General features: G+C 42.8%; 1 protein-coding gene across 1 annotated transcript in view; it reads right to left on the bottom strand.

The window, feature by feature from the left end:
* Positions 1 to 21,362, bottom strand: part of GTF2E1 (general transcription factor IIE subunit 1) — a 44,078-nt gene that overhangs the window by 6,842 nt on the left and 15,874 nt on the right. Inside the window, exon 3 of the mRNA XM_010211524.2 lies at positions 1,586 to 1,787. Coding sequence (XP_010209826.1) covers positions 1,586 to 1,787 — 202 coding nt within the window. The remainder of the gene's footprint in view (positions 1 to 1,585; positions 1,788 to 21,362) is intronic.

Here is a 21,362-nt window from a genome sequence, read left to right as displayed (position 1 = left end):
AAATGTCAGTTTTGTCAATGATTTCAGGAACTGAGGACTCCACAAAATTGAGAGAATAAATAACCCAGGGTTTGGCACTTCTTTTAAAAATCTGACAGCAGCACTTTCATGCAATTAGTTGCTTTGAATTAATAAGGGTTAATAAATAATTAAATCATTGTATGTGCTGAAGCAAATTCTGTTCAAGTAAGCATTTAAAAAGCTGCCTATTTATTTTGTTACGCCTTGCACAGAGTAATTAATCATTTACAATGTTTTTTAAGTATTTAAAAGGCGAGTAAGTGGGTGCTGCTGTTTAATCATTGGACTTCACCAGGCTTCTGCTCTGCTAATTTTCTCTGCACACAGATAAAGTAGCCATGGGGAAGAGCGCAAAGGGACTCTCTTGTCAGTGGGGTTATCCCAGTTCTCACAGGCAAAGTACAGAAAAGGGTTTTAAAGTGAAATCTAGTGATTCAGCTTGGAAATAAAGGCTTGCTTCAAAGATGCTGTGTATCAACAAAGGCACGTTGAGCGACCTTGAAAGATCCGTCCCCCATCTCTGCATTGCTTCTGTTTTCCCGTCAGAGTGAGGAGCAAAGTTAACTACATTCTTGGCTAGAAAATATCAGTGAGTAGACAGAGCATTTTTATTATGTGTTTTAGTGTAGAACAATATATGAAGCATCTTCTCTTTCAAGGTTAGCCTAAGAGAAAAAGGGGTAGTCTCCTGCCTGCTCTCCTATCAACTAAAGCACCCCAAGGCATTGAGGGAATGCTTTACTCCACAGTACAGATCTTTCTTCCTTGTGTGTTTAATTATTACTTTTTTTAAACAGAGAGAAGTGTATCATATTTCACCACAGGTGACAAAACTGACAGTTCCTTGCATCTTTCTGCATTATTTAAAAATCATCTGGTTTTCTACAGCTAGAAATGTTATGAAAAAAAAGCCATTTCCCATGGGTAGGAACATTTTTAAAGAGTTCCTGATTATAACATGCCCTTCCCCCAAAAGAAGAAGCGTGTAACAAGGGGGAGAAAACCAGAAGAAAGAGTGACTTATTCCAAGCCATTTCTTTGAACAAGAGCTTCATTATATGTGGATTTGAAACACAAGGTGTAGAACACAGACCTAAGTCTCAAAAGCTGGGCAGGAGCAAAAGGAATAGATGAAAGAAAAGGATTTACCAGAGAAAGAAGACAGGGAGGCAGCAAATGGTAGCCAAAATACATTCTGGAAACCAGAGAGAAGGCACAGAACTTTGCGAAGCGGCAGCAGCTTGCAGTTCTTAAATACTGAGCTTGGAAAACACACAGGCTGCAGCTTAGCAAGCAGCAGACAGTTTGAGTTCCCTGCCCCACAGAAGATGATGCACAGGAAACTAGGAATTTGCTGGGCTTGGTAAAAAGTGCTTGCCGCCCTTTTCCTCCTTATAAGTCACACTCTCCGCAGGGAGTTTGCCGGCTGTTTGTATAGCCAGGGCTAAGCACGTGGGTCCTCCCTGCAGCCAGCCAGCTGCACAAGGCCTGGGCAAGCTGCAGAGAAGGGGCAGGAGTGCCCCAAGGAAGCACCATGGGCAGAGACGCCAGGGCCCATTCCCACCTCTGCTTCAGTGCAGGAATCTCCGTGGGTTCGGGCTCGAGGATTTCATAGGCTAAGTTAACATCTTCCGTCTCGCGAAGCAGGGCGTAAATAGGCTCAATTTGCTCGTTGAATCTTGCTACAAGAGTCCTGGCATCCTTTTTGGGCATTGCCGACTCGTCTTCCTCCACTTCGGTCTCACAGAAAGTACAGCGGAAAGTTCCTAAAACGAAACAAAACAGAAAGATGCTAGGCATCAGAAGAAAAGCAACAGGCCCAGCTTTTGACACCATAGTTTTAACAGTGGTACGTTGTTGGTTCCTTAGCTTGATGCTAAAGAGCTTTCCTCATGCTGGCAATTCCCTCCCCACATCCAGTGTACCTGGTTAGTACTTCAACAGGAAACAAAGCAAGCCTGTTGAGGCCATCCGTTGATGCTCGGCTTGGGCTACAGTGTCTCCTTGTAAAAGGCCTCGCTGGGTTGCAGCAGCACTACCAAGACATCTCGGAGCTCACGTCTGCTTCCTTGCCACACATTTAAAATGTTGTCCACTACTGGGCTGTGATACAAAACTTCACAGTACATCCTTAGGAGTTCAAATGCCAGCTACTTCAGGTGCGTGTACTGCCATTTTTACAGGTGTGCCCCATGAGGAGGTTACTTTGGCAGTGGAGCAGGGTGTAGGTTTACACTGCACTAAATACTCTGCAGTAGCTGCCAGTGGAACCGTTCTCACCCTGCAGCAAGCATGAGAAAAGAGGGCTACTCCTTCTGCTGCAGGGCCTAAGCATGCAGGAGAGTCATTACTGCAGAGCAGCAAACGCGAAAGAACAGCCCACCTCACCCCCATATGAATTTCCTCAAATTAGTGCAAAGCTAAGAACCACATGAATGGTAATTCAGAATGCACTTGTTTCACGGACATCATCGGGATCTATAAAAGCAAGATAAACACAAGGCAAATGAACCGGCTGCTGGCACTGCAGCTGAAACAGCCTCCTGAACCTGTGCTCAGCAGGCTTTTGGGTTCACTGGCCCACGTTTGAGCAGGAACTGTGGGGAGGTGCATTGCCACTAGGTCTTTGCCACCTGGTCCATTAGGAGGGCAACAGCATGGGGTGAGGATTTATCCTTCCAAGTGTTGGACTGAGAAAGCGTTGATGCCTCCCTACAACACTCACATCCTGAGCTTCACCCAGAGACCAGCATTTCTCTGCTCCCTGTGTGATGTTTTAGTTATCCTTTCTGTGGTACCTCTACACATCTAGCATCATCTCTCAATACCATAACCCAGATATCTTTTTACTCCTAGAGAGCCCAAGGACAGGTCGCACCAGGGGAAGCTCATGTTGAGACTTCCATACAACCCATACAAGAGTCTGCTACATCACTGACGTGAGGTATCAACAGAAGCAAGGGAACGTGGTTTGCCCAAGGCACTGAGGCCAGATATAGGAGACCAGGCTTGCAAGCCAGCACTTCTGGCATCTCGTCTTGCTCCTTACTCAAGTTTGCTTGCCTTGTTACTTCAAACACACACCTGTCTTCTTCACTGAGGGCTGGGCAGCGCTTGGAAAGCAGATAAAAGCACTGCTTGTAACAGGAGGTAGAAGCTGTGGTACCTCTCGATATAGTCTTCATGAACACAGTTTTCTACCTTGGCACCATTTTATCCGAGTGTATTCTATGCGTGGCCTGCAATTGGTACACAATTCCTGGAATAAACTTCTCTTTTTAAAGTTTTGTCTGGCCTACATGTAAAAGCTGGAGCGGCCAGCAGCAGTGGCAGGCAAAGTAAAGGACATGTGGGTAGGGTGCTCTTCTCCCCCATCCAAGCATAAAACACTGTGCTTGTTTCTTCGGGATGTAAAAATTGCCACTACTGATTCAGAAACTGCGTGTTATATAAGCAGTCAGGCTGGCTAAAAGTGAAGCCCAAGTCTGGTCTCTTTATACCCCATCAGTCTGACAAATCTGTACAATTTGTATCATTTAAAAATAATTAGTACATCTCAGCTCCCATAACGGCCTGAACAAACAAATGCAGACTGACGGGGAAAACTCTCTTCTCTTTCATAATCCCACTTCAAGCCCTGTTCCTGAGACAGCTCAGACTTTTCACACTTCCACTCTGGATCCCCCTGAGGATTTGCAAAGGTTATAAAGATAGAGCGGATGGTTCCGACTCAGAGTACCTAAAAATCAGAAGGCAAATACAGCGCTAATGAAACTGAATTCCTAAAGCCACGGTGGATTTGCTGCAACTGCTATCCCTTAGGGCTCCCAATGAGCGACAAATAAAAAGTTAATAGCTGAATTATGCAAAGAATCTGGGAATGATTGAACCGACAAGCTTTCCCCGTTAATATGCTGTTTTTTTTTCAGGGTGACGCAGCACTTCACAAGAGGCTTCTATGACTCGAGAAGCCAGAAGCTGCTCTGCCATGGCAGATGGCATTTATGTGCTGCAAATCTCTTCTGCTGGATGCTAAGAGGTCAAAAATGTCACCAGAGCTTTCATGACATGGCACATCACATTAGCACTGACACATGATCCTTCCAGATAAATGCCACATGCGCCTCACATGAAGTGGAGACTATCCAGAGGCTGCAGCTGCCGCAATGTTTTGCTCTTGTCACATTTCTTCCTCCAGCCTTGATACCACCACCGTTTTTCCATTCCCATATGTTGCTTAAAGCAGGGCAAGCACACCCTGGAGCAAACATACAGGAGGCTTTCCTGCACCTGAGGAGAGCATACACGCCCTGTTCTTGCCATGCACCCTTATTTATTCCTGGTTCAAGCACTCAAGAGATTTCTTGGCATGTTAAAAAAACGAACAAACAAACAAAAAAACAGCCCTCTGACAATATCTCATCTGCTCCTAGACTCTCAGTGATGGAAACACCGGTAATCCGCCCCCCCCCCTCCTCCGAGGCATACTCGGATTAAACTGTAGCTCCAGCTCTAAAGCAGAGGGCCAGAATATTACGAGATAATTCCCAGTGACTTGATTTCACTCAAGAGAAGGAAAAGGTCCCCACGCATTAGAGACCCGGTGCCCAAAGCAGGGCACTCTCAGCAGGTCCAGGATGGCAGAATTAACCACACTCACCCCTTGCCTCAGTTCGGCTCAGCTCGAGCGCACAGGTTTAAGTGGCCACAGGCGCCCGAGTCTGCGTCCAGGATCTGCTCACCCCCTTTCCCAAAGGGATCGAGTGGCATCCTCAGCCCAATGAGGTGTTTTCCTTCCTTTCTCCCCTGCGGGATACTGTCTCACAATCGCACTCCTCTGATGCTTACAATCACTTCAATTTTCAATCTAAATATCTTCCCATTCCTTTCAAACCTAGAAAACTGCGAGAAAATGTCCTCTGCTTTGGGGGGCACCTCCCACCCTCTTGTTAGTCCCTTAGGTATTTTTACAAATTGTTGTCATACCCTCTCTTCCACTTTCATTTTGCAAGGCTAAATAAGCAAATCTCCCAGATATTTTGTCCTCCTTGATGAGCTCCAGATCTACAGGAGATGTTTCTGTTAGACGCTAGGTGCATGACACAGTACTTTATACGAATCCTTCAGCTCATTTTTATTGCTCCAGCCTTCAGCCTCAGCTGATTCTTTTTTTCCTGACTGCAAAACAAAGCATTAAGTTAATCTACTTTCCAAACCTCCTACAACCTGCTTTCAGAAGTAGCATTATTGCCATTATATGGAGGGCAAACTAAGGCACAGGTGGCACCATTTCAGAAGTATCTGTGGATTGGAGCAGTACTGGATTTGAGACATCTATGAAATGCTTTCCTGAAACTTCTCTTACAGCAGCAAGTGTGCAGTATTTTTATGAATCATCTTCAGGGCTTTAGAATCAGGAGCCTCAAAGGAGTTAGGAACAATCGCTAATGACAGCCTTCCCATGTGGAGCGACAAAGATGATTAAGGGACTGGAGCATCTATCGTGTGAGGAAAGACTAAGGGGGCTGGGCCTGCTTAGCCTGAAGAAGAGAGGACTGAGAGGGGATCCGATCAATATATGTAAGTATCTGAGGGGAGAATGTAAAGAAGAGGGAGCCAAACTCCTCTCGGTGGTGACCAGTGACAGGACAAGGGGCAACGAGTACAAGTTGAAACACAGGAAGTTCCACCTCCATGTGATGAATCATAGAATCCTTAAGGTTGGAAGGGACCTCTAGAGATCACCTAGTCCAACCCCCCTGCACACACAGGGTCACCTACAGCACGTGGCACAGGACTGCATCCAAGCGGGTTTTGAAGATCTCCAGAGAAGGAGACTCCACAACCTCTCTGGGCAGCCTGTTCCAGTGCTCTGTCACCCTCACTGTTAAGAAATTTTTCCTTAAGTTCCTGTGGAATTTTTGATGCTTCAGTTTCTGGCCATTTCCTCTAGTTTTATCAGCGGCCACCACTGAAGAGAGGCCAGCACCTCACTGCCTCCCTTGAGGTACTTACATACACTGATCAGGTCTCCTCTCAGCCCTCTCTTCTCCAGGCTGAACAGGCCCAGTTCTTCAAAGAACTTCTTTACTGTGAGGGTGACAGAGCCCTGGAACAGGCTGCCCAGAGAAGCTGTGGAGTCTCCTTCTCTGGAGATCTTCAAAACCCACCTGGATGCAACCATGTACCACGTGCTCTAGGTGTCCCTGCTGGAGCCAGACGGGTTGGACTAGATGATCTCTAGAGGCCCCTTCCAACCTCAACTATTCTGTGATTCTGTGATTCAAATGACCAGCCCAATACAACACAGGACCTCAGCTCTCCAGGAGAACTGGACCATGTTCCTGGGGCTACCGCAGCCATTTTCTTCTAGTAATTCTCCTTCTGTTTCACTGAGCACCCTTCCTTCTTCCGTAACAGTCTGGAAAAGAGAGCACTGGAGGTTCACAGCTCAGCTCCCTCACCAAGTGAACGACAAGTTTTGCAGAAAAAAAAAAATCTATGTGGTGGAGAACAAGCTGCATATGCAATATGCAGCACTTCCTAACTGTGGGTGCTTCACTGGCATAAAAAGACCACCCTGGGAAGATTCTGAGGAAAGAACAGGAGTGTCTTGGGTTCTTACCAGTGGGAAAACAGAAAAATACAGATGTTCAAGGGGTGCCCTGCACCTTTGGAATGTGTTTTTTTTTTCTTTCCTCCCCAGAGCTAGAATTTTTCCTAGAATGGAAAAATACTCTGCAATTATGGCAAAGTTATGAGCACAAGAAAACCAGAGCAATTCCTAGCCCTGCCCTCCCAAACAACCCAAGATCATAAAATGGAAATACTTTGCAACCTAAGTAATAGGCAGTGCTGTCAGCACAGCCTGCAATTAACTTTCTTTTATTTATCATTGATTTTCAAGATTTAGAGGACTGTTTATGACAGCACCTGAAGGAATATCTCCTAAATCATTAAAGACAGAAATAGTAGGTTGAGTGGCTCCAACTGACATGGATCATTACTTCCTGCAATATGCTGCATGTTGGCATACAGGAGTGCTCACCTAGAAGGAGCAGCCACCTGAGGGGTTAACAGAAGCAAAGAGAGTTTTAATGACCTTAATGGACCATGTTAGTAAGAGAATGATTATAGCTGAACTGTTTAAGGAGTTGCTTGTTAACTGGATTATAGATAAGGCACATTAGACTTGAGGAGCTGTTGATCTTTGGTGACTTCTGTACTTAAACGGACTTCTGGGACTTTATTAATTGCTCCTTATCACCTCAGTGAGAAAGCTACTCCATGTGTCTGAAGGAGAAACAAGCTCCTGTCCCAAGGAAAGAGGAGTCTGCGGTCACTTGTAGCCTTCCCCTCTCCCTGCATTTGAGAGCTACAGTCCCAAGTACACTGGTGTTCACATCTCCCTTCCAAACATCCAGTTGCTTTAGGTAAAAAATATCGACAAACCCACCAAATAAATGTCTCCCCCATGCCCCAGTACCACTACCCTCTCTGCCAGTAATTCACTATTCCTCTACATGCATCCAAAAAGCCAATTACAGAGCACGCTTATACAGAAACTAATAATGCCACAGCTCATCTCTGAGACAGGTTTCATGGTCCACCAGCGCTCAAGCTCTTGAGGATACTGCAGCGCCTGCAGCTGCCCGCAGCACTCTCACTTGAAATGGGGCACAGAAAGTGGATGTCCTGATATCAGTCATGTCTGAATGGCACACAGGCACATGCAGCTAGAAAGAGGTCCAACAGCACAAGGACACACGCTGGGCCTTGAGCACGCAAAGTCAGCATTTATGAAACACTGGCTGAACGAAATTCCCAAACGAAACACCCAGCTTTGCCATTCAAACCTAAAATGGAGAAGGCTTTATCCTGGCTTTCTGGAAAAGCATGCTTGAAAATCCTTAACAATCTAGAGAATAAGTTATATTGCAACTGAGAAGCATGGCATTGCCCAGAAACAGAGAGAGCGCAAAACCAGAACAGGCTGGTGACAACTGAAAGTAAAGAGGGGAAAATTACACAGGCAGGCGCTGCGCACAGAACATCATCAACACATGGCAGTAACAGCCTGGGGAGGGTGCAAACATTTTATTTGGAATTAAGCAATTAACTTATTTTCAAAATGTCAATTATTGAAATACATATGAAGCAGAAGTATTTAAGGGCGCTTGTGCAGTAGCACTATTTCTGGGTTCAAAACTGCAATTCTCCACCACAGGAACAAAAAAAAACCAAAACAAAACAACTTGTTTAAAATATAATAATAACCATAAAAAAGTGGCAACTCGAATACAACGAAAAAGAGAGAAAGGCATACTCTTAACACACAGCACATAGCAAATGGTGCGAGAAGTATGTTTTATAATTGCCATTAAGCACTTTCATACTACAATCACAGGGAAATTTCACTTAGCCAGTGCATATGTTCATGTATTATTTATTCTCTCTGAGAGCAGTGGATAAACGTATAAAAATGGAGGGACTGGCAGTCCTGGAAACAGAAGGTCTGAAGGTCTCTCTGTTAAGCTGCAGAGTGCATCTTTACTCAAGCAGTCACATTATCCTAGAGGTAATCAGCAAAAATGATGGTATGCCAGGGTTATTACACACGGCCAAAAACAGTGTTCAGCACTTCCTCTGGACCCCCTCAGCACAAAATGAACCCCTCAGTTAAGAAGACAAATAGGATATTTGTATGATAAAACATCCCTGGCAGGAACAGCTTCATACAGAATAAAAATCTCCAATATTTGGGATAGAGAAACAGAAGTACAGAAACGTTCAGAGACTTGATCAAGACCCTCCCACACTTCAGCCAAGGCCAAACAAGAAATAATCTCATGTCCGAGGTCAGTCTGCCAAACCAAAACAGCGGTTTGGACTTTCTGGAAGAGATTTTCTTCCTCGTTCACTGCAACTACTGAACCCCTTCCGTAACATACAGCAGATCCCCAGAGGAAAGGGACTGACAATTCTGAAGCTACCAAGGCTGCCAGCAGAGAACAATGAATATTAATAATAAACACACTTTTTTTTTTCCTCATAATAATAATATCCTGTTAAAAGGAGGAAAACAGAGGAATGTGCTGCTGCTGCAGCAGCTCTGGGTTTCATGTACATGCGAGGCACCTATTTAAGAGCAAGGAGCAGGAATGCTATGCTTATCCCACAGCCCCATGGCACTACTTGAAAGGCTAGCAGGGCAAAGCCAGAGCAAGCGTTTCTGTTCCGTTCCTTCACACGCAGCCCTCCGGAGCGGGGAGCAAGGCAGGAGCTCTGGGACAGCCTGTTGTCCCTAGCGTTGCACTTAACAGCACTGCAAAACTGGCCAATGCTTGAGGACAAGGCTGCTCCTCTGACTGCTTCTTCCTTTGCACCTTCTGAGAGGCTCTGAGGCCTTTTGCAATGCAGGGTTTGCAGATGTCGGTTACTTAACGCTAAAGACAGTCTCATATGAGAACAGGTATCATGTCATCCGCCCTCGCTGTAACCCTTTGGAATAGCTGAGGGGCAACAGTCACAAAATCTACCGTTTCCTGGGTTAACAGATCACCTTCCAGTCTGTGGTTTTTGACAGGTATTCTAACACAGCAAGTAATCACAGTAGGATGTGGCAAGAAAAGGTACTGCAGTCCAATCAACTTCTTGGGAGGCGTATTCTGCTAGGAATATGAAGGATGATGTAAGTTGTTATTTTGCATTAAACTGCATTCTCAGTTACACAAAAGGAAGCTTTCTGAGACTTACTTGCAAACACATCCTTGGGCTGGGTGTCTCACCAGCTTCATTGCACTACAAAGTACTTCTACAGATCTATTAAACTTTTCTGTATTTTCGTATTTTTCACATTTTAACTCATGAAACCTCATTTGTGGTAGCTACAATCAAGAAGGCGGGAATATCCATGTACCCTTTTTGTCATCTTCAGCTATTCTGTACAGCCATGTCACCTCCCGGTCTCTTCCCTTTGTACTATGCCTTTTAAAAAAGCCTTCAGGCACAGGGTATTTTCACTTATGGCTCCTTTTAGAGGGAAAGCTTTCTACAGTCAAGGGCAGTTTTTGCCTTCTGCACCGCAACCTCTATCATAAGTTCCAAGGTAGAACTGGGAAAGGCTCACAACAGAAATAGAAAGCTCCTCACTGCAGGGCTGGAATATAACCTGTTGGTACCAGCATCCAATTTCCTGGAAAGACTGAAAGAGCAATGCAGAATTCACAGAGCATCCCCTGAGCACCTGCCTCCTCATGCTGTCTCATCCCAGCAATTTGTATGCCAAAAACCAAAAACAAACAAACAAAAAAATCAGGATGAGAAGGTACAGGACATGTAGAACAAACTAATTCCTGAATAGGTGAAAAATAACTTGAAAAATAAATGAGTCAGGAGAAATCAGGTGCTAGAAGTGTACAATACTCCAAGAATCTGGCCCTCCTGCAGCAGCACACTGGAACTGATTGGAAACAAAGACAGAAAGACTGGTCTTCAACCTGGTCTATATATATATATATTTCAACCTGGCCTATATATATAACAAGAAACAAGCCAATAATGCCCTTTATACATATAGATATGATCCCCAGCACCAGCACAGAACTTCTTTGTACCAGGACTGTTTTAACAGGGTTTCTGCCCTAAAGGCTGTTGCTGTTGCAGATAGCCACTGCTGATTTGCCATCCCACTTGCGAGGCTGCCAAGAGGTACGGTGATGAAGCTGATATTAAAGTTGGACTGAGCAATAAAAAGCAATCCTGACATCTGTGAACTTTGTGATCTTATTTTTGCTTTAAGTTAATCTCCTCTTCCTGATACCATCTCAATTCGAAAGCCTGAAAAGTAAAGCCTGAAGAAGCTTGATTCAGCCTTGCTTTGCCTTCCACCAACTGCGACATGGGGACAAAGCCCTCAGATCATTTGGCAGGGAAATCTGTCTTTAACATCCTAACACTGCACTAAAATTTAAGAAGAAAGCATAAAAGCAAAAAAGCAGTTTTCAAAAAACAACAAAGCAGTTTTCAAAAAACAACAACAAAAAACAAACAAACAAAAACCCCCCCAAAACCCAAATCTCTCTTTAAAATCTCACAATGCATGTTTGTACAGGATGTGATATTTATGGTAGACTGTACATGCCTGACAACCTTAGCTAATGAAGTATTTAATGTATCACCTAAAACATCTTCAGAAACAGTAACATAAGCTTTCCATAAATCACACTCCACCTAAACGTATTTTTCGAGGTCAGACTCAAAGAACACTGAAAGGATATGCCATGACAGACAGTCTGGAAAATAGAAGCTGAAAACACAAAAAAAGAAATTTAGTTTAACAAATTCTACCACGTTAATAAAAATAGAGATTTCAGGTGTATAGAGAATTCATGTTTGCAAAGTGTTTTGCGAACAGTTAAATGTCAAGTCCTTTCCCGTGACACAAAGCACAAACACATACCAGGAATATCCACAGGAAGTATTCCGTACTGTACTTACAGATAGTACTCCTAGAGGTCCTACAAACCTCCTAAATAGTTTTATTTCAGATGTTGTACAGTTGCAGTAAGACAATGCTAAGAAGAAAATTATCAAATCTTTCCAGCTGTTTTTTTTTAGGATGTAGGCATAAAAGATACACACAAGATATACAAGAGAAAGGAGAGTGCCTACATAAGGCAACATAACCCAAAACATTCTTGCTTTTCTTCTTAACCTGTCTTTTCTCCATAGGAAACTTCTTATATCCTGGGAAACAAAGTTCACCTGATAACGCACTTCCCCAGCTACTTCTCTCCTCTCCCTTCCCTTTTCCCAGGGGGAACAACAGCTCCATTCATCCCATGCACACCAGGTCCTGATTAATGCTGATAGACACCAGCAATTAGCCAGCACACCATCACCGCAGGATGAGCAATAATTGGCCACATTATCTGCTTTCAAATTCATCTTTAAGCAGCCACAACTCCCTCCAGCAAAGCGCATGCAGTGGCACCAGCCCCCCCCCCGTCCCTCCTGCCCTGCTGTGCCTGGCTGAGAAAGAAACAGATGGAGAAACGCAGGAGCCGAGCAAAGAAAAAAACCCCTCTCCTCGAGTGGGGCGGCCTCGATTCGTTAACTGCCCCTGAAGAGCAGCACTAAGACCTCACACCAGCACCGCAAGGCAGCAAGGAAGCACACCGAGGATTGGTGAAGGCAGAAGGCAGCAAGAAGGCACATTTGATAGCTACAGGAGGCTGTTCCTGGCCTACACCCTTACTTCCCAGCACAGTAGAAAAATCAGAGGGCAAAAAGAAAAGCTGTGAGGGATGTAAAGAGCAGGGGAATCGTAAGACTTAGAGAGACCTCAGGAAGTTCCTAGTCCTTCTTCTTGTCTAAAAAGTAGGGGCAGCTTCGAGATCTGACCAGGCCGCTCATGACTTTATGCAGGCAGGTCTTGAAGATTTCCAGGGATAGAGACTGTACAACTTCTCTAGGCAACCTGCTGCAGGCCTTGATGAGCCTCAGAGTGAAAAGGTTTCTCTTCACCTGTTGAAGTCCACGAGAATAGGTATAATTAATAATATACAAGAGGGAGAAGAGAGAGAGAGGAAAAAAAAAAGGGGGGGGGGGAAGCCAGGGCAGCCCTATGAAGTGAAGCCCTTCAAAGGTCTAAATTATGTGAACAAAATGAGGCAAGAGGGGTTATAAACACTGTGGTGGATAGGACAGGAATGCCAAGTGTTCTTGATAAAATTGAAGTGTGTTGGTAATCAAGGCTATGAAATTCAATAGAGAGAGGTACAAAATAGTGCACAAAGGGGCCAAGAGGAAGGACTAACTGTTCAGGTAGGACACTGCAAAATGAGCTCAGGCTTACAACAAAGGACAAACACAGCAGAAGTTTCCAGTGGTTTACTGCAAAAAGTAAATGAAACTGTGGTTGTGTGGCCTGTTAACAACAGTCAATAAACAAATAGTTAACATGTAAAAAGTACCACACAGGAGTATATTAATGTTTTATTCAGCTCTACCAAGACAGCTGCTGATAAATGAGGTGGAGCTTTGGATCTCATCCTTTAAGATGTGGAGATGAACACTAAGGACTCCACACAACAAAGTGAGTTTAATGCATATGTTTTATTAAGTAAAAGTTGGAAATACTTAGACTTGCTTGGTTTTAAGCAGACTAGGGGGCAGCAAACTTTGGATATTATGTTCTAGTAGTGAAAGCTGTAATAAACTACAGTTTAACGTTAAAAAAAAAAAAAAAAAAAAAAAAAAAAAAAAAAGAGGATTATTACCAGGCTTAGTTTGGGATAAGAGAGTTTAAGTTTGGGTATTAAGAAAAACTGACACTAATAAGCACTGGAATCTGCTAGCCTTGGAGGTTACATGTAGCCTGCTTCAGGACAGGATGGGTGGCTATCTCTTCCGGGCTTGGCCTGTAACTGAGAATAACCTAAAGAATATTTTTTTTCTAATACACAGATCAATTTTTCTTCTATTGCACAATTTCCCTACTTTTCACTTAATTTTCAAAGCAGAAACAAATGAAGTGACAACATACAAAGTTTGTAATCACATAAGAAAAATGCCAAGAGAACTACTCTCCTGCTGCTTAGGGCTGTTAGATAAACAAAGGCTACTTGCAATAACTTCTCTTGGAAAATTTCTGGTTCTTTGTTCTGGTTCAGAAAAACACATTTGTTTCAGGTTTTCTTCTGCATATTTTAATCAACGGATTTCCAATTTTATCATATGCTTTCCAGTATAATTGTGGTGAGATTCAGAAAGCCAGGGTCACAAGACTTGGAGGTGTTGGGCAGTTCGCTAATCATCAGCTCTCTGTAATCTTTTATTTTATTGAAACTGGCCCAGCAGTATGAACAGAGAGCATGGAGGAAGGACCGGTTCAATGTGCAAGCTGAATACAACAGCCTGCAGAGCAGCAGTAAATGCAGTACCTCTGAAGGGTGCTGGAAACACCGCAGACCACTAGTTCCACTGCCCTGCAACAGCACAAGAGCTCTAGTCCTTTGGAGAACTGCAAAATGCACCTCTCCCTTGCTACAGGAGGAAACAGCATGGCCTGCACAGCGCGAACAGCCGCAGGTGGAACGAAGCTGCTGGATCCCGAGGAGTTGGCTAATGCACCTAACGTTGGAGTGGGCGGCGGCCTGTGCCGCACGGTGGTGTCCCACGCACGGCAGGGGCCCTGCAGGCCTGTGCTGCACAGGCCCGGGGGCTGCAGGAGAAACGCGCTCTGCTAAATCCCGGGCCCAGGAGCCTGGGGGCAGCTCCCACCTGTCACCACTGGTGTGACCTTGTTCTTATCTTGCAGCCGTAAGATCTTATGTGAATGCCCTTCTGCAAGGCAACAGTAGGGATTAAGAGAATTGTTCTCTTTAAGAAAATCCTGCAACAGCTCTGAGGGTCGTAATGCCAGTAAATCTCTCCACAGATGGGATTGCACAGCACGCTGTACGTCAAGAGGTCTGTCCAACACTGCCCAACTCACGTTCCCAGCATCAGAGGCGAAGGCAGATTTTCTTTTTCCTTCTTATATTAGTTCCAATAAATGTTATTTTAATTAATAACTTACCAAATGCGAGCACCCGCACAAGTGCGTTACACACACCACCGAGGCAGACCATCTGCTGGAGCGTTTAAGCGAAAGCCAAAGCAGTGCTCTTGACCTTAGCAAGAGAGTTTGCATTTGACTGCAGCAGGGAACATCTTGTGATGCTCCTGCCTTGTCTGCCCTGGCTCCATCAGACACTGGCTGAAATGCGGCGATTAGAAAAATGCATGTTACTTTCTATGAGGAATTCTTGAACCTGACACTCTTTTTCATTGCTAACAGGGGATGACTTAGAAGGCTTGCTCTAAGGCTAAATTAACACACACTATTTTAACAGGTTCTTTAAGATGTCTGACTGTTAATAAAGACTAGGTAACAAGCCAGGTGTAGATGTCCAGGCTGTGAACGTTTAAGTGGGGAGAGATGAATACTCTGCCTAGTGTCAATACTCATGTTGGAAGGAAGAGTTCTCACTTGTTCTGGCTTTCTACCAGTCTTTAAAGCGTTAGCTGCATCAGCTGCTCAAGCTGCATCTTATTTTGTTAAACCCTGAAGAACACCATTTTCCAATTGCCATTTGGCTCCAGAGACAAATGAGAGGATTTACAGTTTCTGATTGCAACTCGAAAGAGGAAATTACAGTACCCCAACATTTCAGGTTTTCTCTGAGGATGAGCATTTAGGAGCTTATTCTTAGATTTCTCACCAAGATACTTCCAATGCTGAGCACATCACATAAGTTGGATAGATACCTATGCTTATACAGGCACATGACTTTAAGACCTCATTAAAACCACAAATGCCAGTTATAGTCATTAGAAAACACTGACACAGCATTAATTCTTTTTAGTAATTAATTCTACTGCCAAGAAGGGACAACACAGTTCATTGTCACATATGAAAACACAGGTCACTGCAAGCATACACTGTTAACTGCAGTTGACAAGGCAGTAAATTCATATATAGAAAAACAATATGTAGTATTGCTTTTGAGAGCAAAAGGCTTTTGCATGTTGTTACAGGCATACACATGGAGGAAAAAGTTGCAGCTCCACCCTAACACTGCCACTTTCCTGATGTTTGAGTACTTCTCGTCCACAGTTACCAAAGCCACAAAACTCTGTATACATCATACACATCCATCACTGCTGCAACAATGTCTTCAAGTCCAACAAGTTTTCCTCTCTGTATTGCCTTGCCTCCTAGAACACGTTTAAAGAAATGACTGGGGATATCTTTTACCATTAGCTTCTTGTTTTTTATTAACATGCTTCATTTTTCACATCAAGTTTCTATCGAAAATTTCTCTCCCTGCTCAGATCGAGGGTCTTTTCTTATTCATGCTAATCCTCTCTGTACTTTTGCTTCAGATTTCTTTTTAACAAAACTGACTTTTCTACATATTTTCAAATTAGTTTTACCTCATTCACAATAATCTGGGGAATGAAGCAATTTGTTTTGGTTCCACTCGAACACACAGGGACCAGGGAATGTTTTGCCCTAGAGCTACAACTGAATGAGGCGAACAGAATAAAAACAAAACCAAAACTCAAAATCACAATCCTAGCTCTACTAGCACCTGCACCAAACACTTGCTACACTGAAAAGCAGCTATCTGAAGAGGAAGCAGGCAGAGAAGCAACCACATTATCACTGCAGCTCAAAACCAAAATGGGTACAAATTTGCCTTGGACATGATATGAAGATCTAGAGAGTTATGTGGTGTGCTCTTCTGTGTGGTCCAAGGACTCCCTTTCAACTAATTCATCCTTAAAAAAAGGAAAAAAAAATCACATCCATCCTCATTTAATGTTTGTTGTCTGCCTGATGCATGTGCAAGGAGATGCACAAAAACACAGGTCAAAAATTCAAGAGAAGCATCTCTATTTCACACAAAAAAATGCAGTACTTATGATTTACTGCAGGGTCATAGAAATACGCCAGGTTACACTAGAAATAAAACATTCAGATTCAACAAAGGTGGTCAGCAAAACACTGAGGTACTTCCTTAAAAACAATGCAAGTCTTCCCAAAACCACAAAACACTGCCTCGCAAATTCATAAACAAATACAATGTTGATTTTCCTCTACAGCTAAAAAAAAAAAACCCAATGCTTTATATCAAGAAAAAAAAAGTATCCAGGAGAAGTGATAACAGACTAAGAAACAAGTAGGCTTTAGCATATTCAGAAAAATAATACATAGAGCTAAGCAAGAAAATAATTCAAAATAAGGATCTTGACACTAGGCAAGAGACCGGATGCATCCTGGGATGGGAAGGGAAGATGGGAAGCTCCAGGAATACTCCAGCTCCACAAAAGGCCATCAACTGATGGCCTTTTTCTTTCTACCTCCTCCCAAAAGGCAGAGATCAGGCAGTGACCCTGCAAATGTGCTGCAGGGTTTGGAGAAGAGCAAGGACTCACGGTTCATTCTGTTGGGGATTATGCTCCGCAATGTGCCCGAGGAAAACAAGAAGTTGGAGGCCACAGAATTTACTGATGGGGACAGGACTGAGGAGGAATAGGACTAATTACAGAGAACAATTACAAAGAGTGCGCCTAATCTAAAGTTTTGAAGATGCTAACAGATACAGAGAAAACGGAAGCAATATATTTTGATTAGTGCTAGGGCACCAGGGAGGGAGACAGGTTCCAGCTGTTTTATATGGTCATGAGCAAATTAAAGAAATACTGTCCAGATTAACTCATCATAAAATAATTGCATAACTGGTGAAGAAAAACCCTTGTAGGACAGAGCAGAGTTTGCTGTCAGTCTGAGAGGGCATTTCAAGTGTCTGACCAGGTTCACTGTTATTTAATACTTTCCATTAAAGTCTTTGATCATGGAATGGTGTATTTGTGTCACTAGTACCTCGCACACACAATTCCATAAAACTGCAAATCCTTGGTAGATGGCAGAATCAGAATTCAAATTTGTCTCAATAAGATATATAAATTGTCAGAAGACAACAAGATTAAGTTTATTAGAGAGTTCCAAGTATCAAGCCTTCTCTATTATTCACCCATACCAGCACTTTAGCTTCTACACTGCACAGAAAATACTCCTATGAGCCTTAAAATTGATGGAATAGGAATGAAAAAAATCTCTTAACTCCATTCCTCAGCGTGTTTGCAGTACTGGTGTCTCCGGAAGGACCTACACAGACCAGACCAAACTCTTAACACTAGTGACATCCTGTAATAAGATAACTTCAGAGCAACATCAACAACTCCAAGCTTTAATTGCTATAACTTGACCAGGAAAAGCATATCACACATAATATATTGGAGTATTTCATATCACAGCTGACAGCAAGTCTGAAGTAAAGAGTCATTACAAGTTGAGGAATCTCTATAGCATACATACATACAAACATTAGCATTCAGGAAAGTTTCAAAAAAAAAAAAAACACTTTTTTTTTTTTTTTTTTTTTATAAACATCAGCAAATGCATATTTGAGTTTTCTTGGAGGCTTTCTGTTGTTGTTTGTTTTTTTTTTTTGTCACACATTCTCATTCAGGCAGTATTCTGAGAAGAAAAAAAGTGCCCCAAGCCTATTTAGACACAGATTTCCAAACCTGATGCTCCTGTCTCTCACCATTCAAAAGCTTTCAGTGTCTTAATGCTCCTCCCCAACTCCATTACGAACAAACCTGCTGCCTTTAACTGCAAACCCCTCAGCTCTCCCCAGGAGTTTCATATAGAAGTCATTTACTTCCTTCTGCCTTTCCTTAGGTCCATACTCATCTTTGGTACCACAAATGCTTCTGTCAGACCAGGTAGAACTAGCGTAAACCAAAAAGGCAAGTAAATTGCCTTATTTCCCTTAGAAAAGCACTCTGTACATCAATTTACCTGGTATTCTCTCTTATCCGGTATAAATGTTCTAATAAGTGAAATTCAAATAAAAAGGGGTTAAGAAATAAGCTCTTATTCTTTTCCTTAATAAGTGGAATGGCAATAGCACATCAACGAACCTGAATTTGTGATAAAACTCATCTGTACTCTGAAGAAGCAGAGTATAAAAGACTTTTTTTTTTTTTTTTTTGGCAAGATAGCAATCTCTTTAATCCAAGAGAAGCAAAGCAGAAAGAAATCTCGGACGTTTCAAAACGTCTTGCTTGTAATTTCTCTTCTAGTTAAATATAAATTGCAAAGATGAAAATTTAGAGCAGCGCTAAGCACTACGAGAGGCTCAGTGGTATTTCTAAGGCATTACTTGAATTTACTGTTTATATACAGGGGAGAGTCACAAAGAACTACAAACCTGCACAAAAACACTTAGCAAAACAAATTCTGTTTCTGGTCTAAGCAGACAAACCAAGCAAGTGTGGAGAAAAAGGTGCTATAATAATTCCCATTTTGAAGATGGGGAACCGTAGATGGAAATGGTATAGAAGTGGAACTCTGGAAGTCATGCCCAGAGCGTCAACCTGCAGGTTTCTACTGCAGTATCTTCAATGCCAAGCAGTCACCCAGGACAGCCAGATTCTTCTGAAAATTGTAGCTTGTGTAAGGTCAAACAGCAGCAGGTGAGGATTGCATCCTGTTCATCTTGGTTAGCTTCTTTCAGATGCTTTGAAGACTTGATATCAATACATAAATTTCTGTATCAACCACTAATGATGACAGTTATTGACTTCTCATATGAAAAAAGTATGATTTTTTAATTGACAAGGTCTCTTCCCAACAATTGTATTCCTGTATCCCTGCTTCCTGAGCAAGATGAAAGTCATGCAAGGTAATTATTTCCTCATTTTAGCTTAACAGAGGCATTAGCCATCACCTGATCCTTTGTCTTTTATGGTCAAGCTGCACCCTTGTCCTCCACTCACTGTGTGTTCCTACCTCTGCTGCCTTTTATGCTTGATGGCAGGCAAGAGCACCTTGGCACTTTCATCAGCCCAGGGAAATTACTACAGAAATAGAAAGACCTCTCTCCTCTCAACTCGAGGAAATTATCTAAGATAGCTAATCATCTGCTTGCAACTTAAAACTACACAGCTCAAGTATTCCCATGATCTCAGGCAGCAGCATTTATTCTCAGTCCTGCAGCACAACTACTAAACATATTTACCTTCTTGTCAGTAAGAAGGTTTTAGGAGTCAAAAAAAAAAAAATACCCTTTTTTTTTTTCCTCCTCAGCCTGAGCTCAGAATGTTGGAACGTACAATTTCAGCCCAAACAGCTAAGGAAGGACAGTCTGTCTTTGTTCCAACTGTAGGCACAACCAGCAAGCTTCTAATAGGCACATTCAGTCAAAGCAACAAGTAGGAAAGTAAAAAAAATAAGATTTACTAGAAGAGGAGGAAGAAAAATGTTTACTATGAAAAAGAAAGCAAACAAACAAACAAAACGCAAACAAATGAACCAAACCAACAACACTTCCACGATGCAACATGAGATTGGCTTCATCAGAGCTATTATGTATTACTGAACTTTCTCTTGTCATGCCAAAGCAGCTTCCTATTTCCTTCCCACATGCAGTTTTCCTTTAATCATTGAGTATAGGATGCTGTGTTCTGTGGAAAGAACTTCCCTGCCATCCCTGGTGGAGGGAAGTAAGAGCTTTGCCAATGCTTTTGAAATGCAAATCTTCACCAAATGGGTTTCACGCTTTTTCTTCTCCTTGCCTCATCCTGACAAGACGGTGAGGTAGAAAAGAGACTGCTTGCTTATCTTCTTGCAACACGAATACTGTCTTGCACTTGCAATCCCCTAATCTCCTGTTTTCTTTCCCGCCCCCCGCCCTCAATCTTGTATTTTTCAAGCCAGAAAGCACCTCTAGATGACACAAGAAAAAAATGATTCTCTAACAGCACAATCACTAATTCCTTTATCTGCATACCAACACGGCACCAAGAATTGCTTCCTTTAAATATTAACTATTCCTGCTAATTGGTGAGACCTTAAGAGAGTAAACATTCAGACCACGTTTCTTACCACGTTATTTAAAAAATAAAAAAATGCCTTCCCCTGTTCCTTTTTGAGGAGCACAAACAGGAGAAGAGCATTTTAATTGAAAAAGAGGAGGACAATTAAAATGAGGAAGGACACAGACCAGTAAACTAATATAGCAAAGGAGAAAAGAAGTTACTGAACAGGCACTGCCAGAGAGCATAACAGTGTCAGCACAGAGACTCCCACCAGAGCTTGTTTTTTCCCTCTGGTTCAGGCCACAGTCCTGGGGCACAATGAAGAGAAGGATAATTACATTCTAAAGTGAAAGATAAATGTTTTGTGCAACAGGATAAAATGCTTCAGAGTAAAATCTTGCATGTTGTAGGAGATCCTCCTGAAGGCAGTGATAAAGACTATACTGAATTACTAGAATGGTTACTATTTGACAATGATCATATGTCAATACAGTCATGACTTAATGAATCTAATATCACACTTTCAAAGTCAGTCATTTTCTCACGTTCAGAATTGCACTGTGATTAGCACACACACACCCCTTATTTGTGGATTTATTTAAGGGGACTCAAGAAAAAAAGAAATCTATTCCTACATACACTCTCAATCACAGCTACTCCTCAGAGAAGACAAGTAGCAAGAATCAGAAGGAGTAGTATTGTTTGTGGAACATTTTTGTCCCTTCAAACACTTCAAATGCTTTATCTGCCTAACGCTGGCATACACCAGGGGTGCATTTCAGTTGGGAGAGTTACTGAAGTGCTCAAGGCCCCCTGCACTGCAAGCAAGCAAGCAACCACCACCACCTCACAGGCTGTGACCAGGAAAGGGATGCCTAGGACTTGTGCTTGCACCACCC

The sequence above is a fragment of the Tinamus guttatus genome, unplaced genomic scaffold, assembly GCF_059628265.1.
Source record: "Tinamus guttatus ecotype Peru unplaced genomic scaffold, ASM5962826v1 Tinamus_guttatus_pri_ptg000646l, whole genome shotgun sequence".
Classification (NCBI taxonomy): Eukaryota; Metazoa; Chordata; class Aves; order Tinamiformes; family Tinamidae; genus Tinamus; species Tinamus guttatus.
The sequence above is the reverse complement of the archived record's forward strand: the minus strand, read 5'-3'. Positions and strand labels throughout refer to the sequence as shown.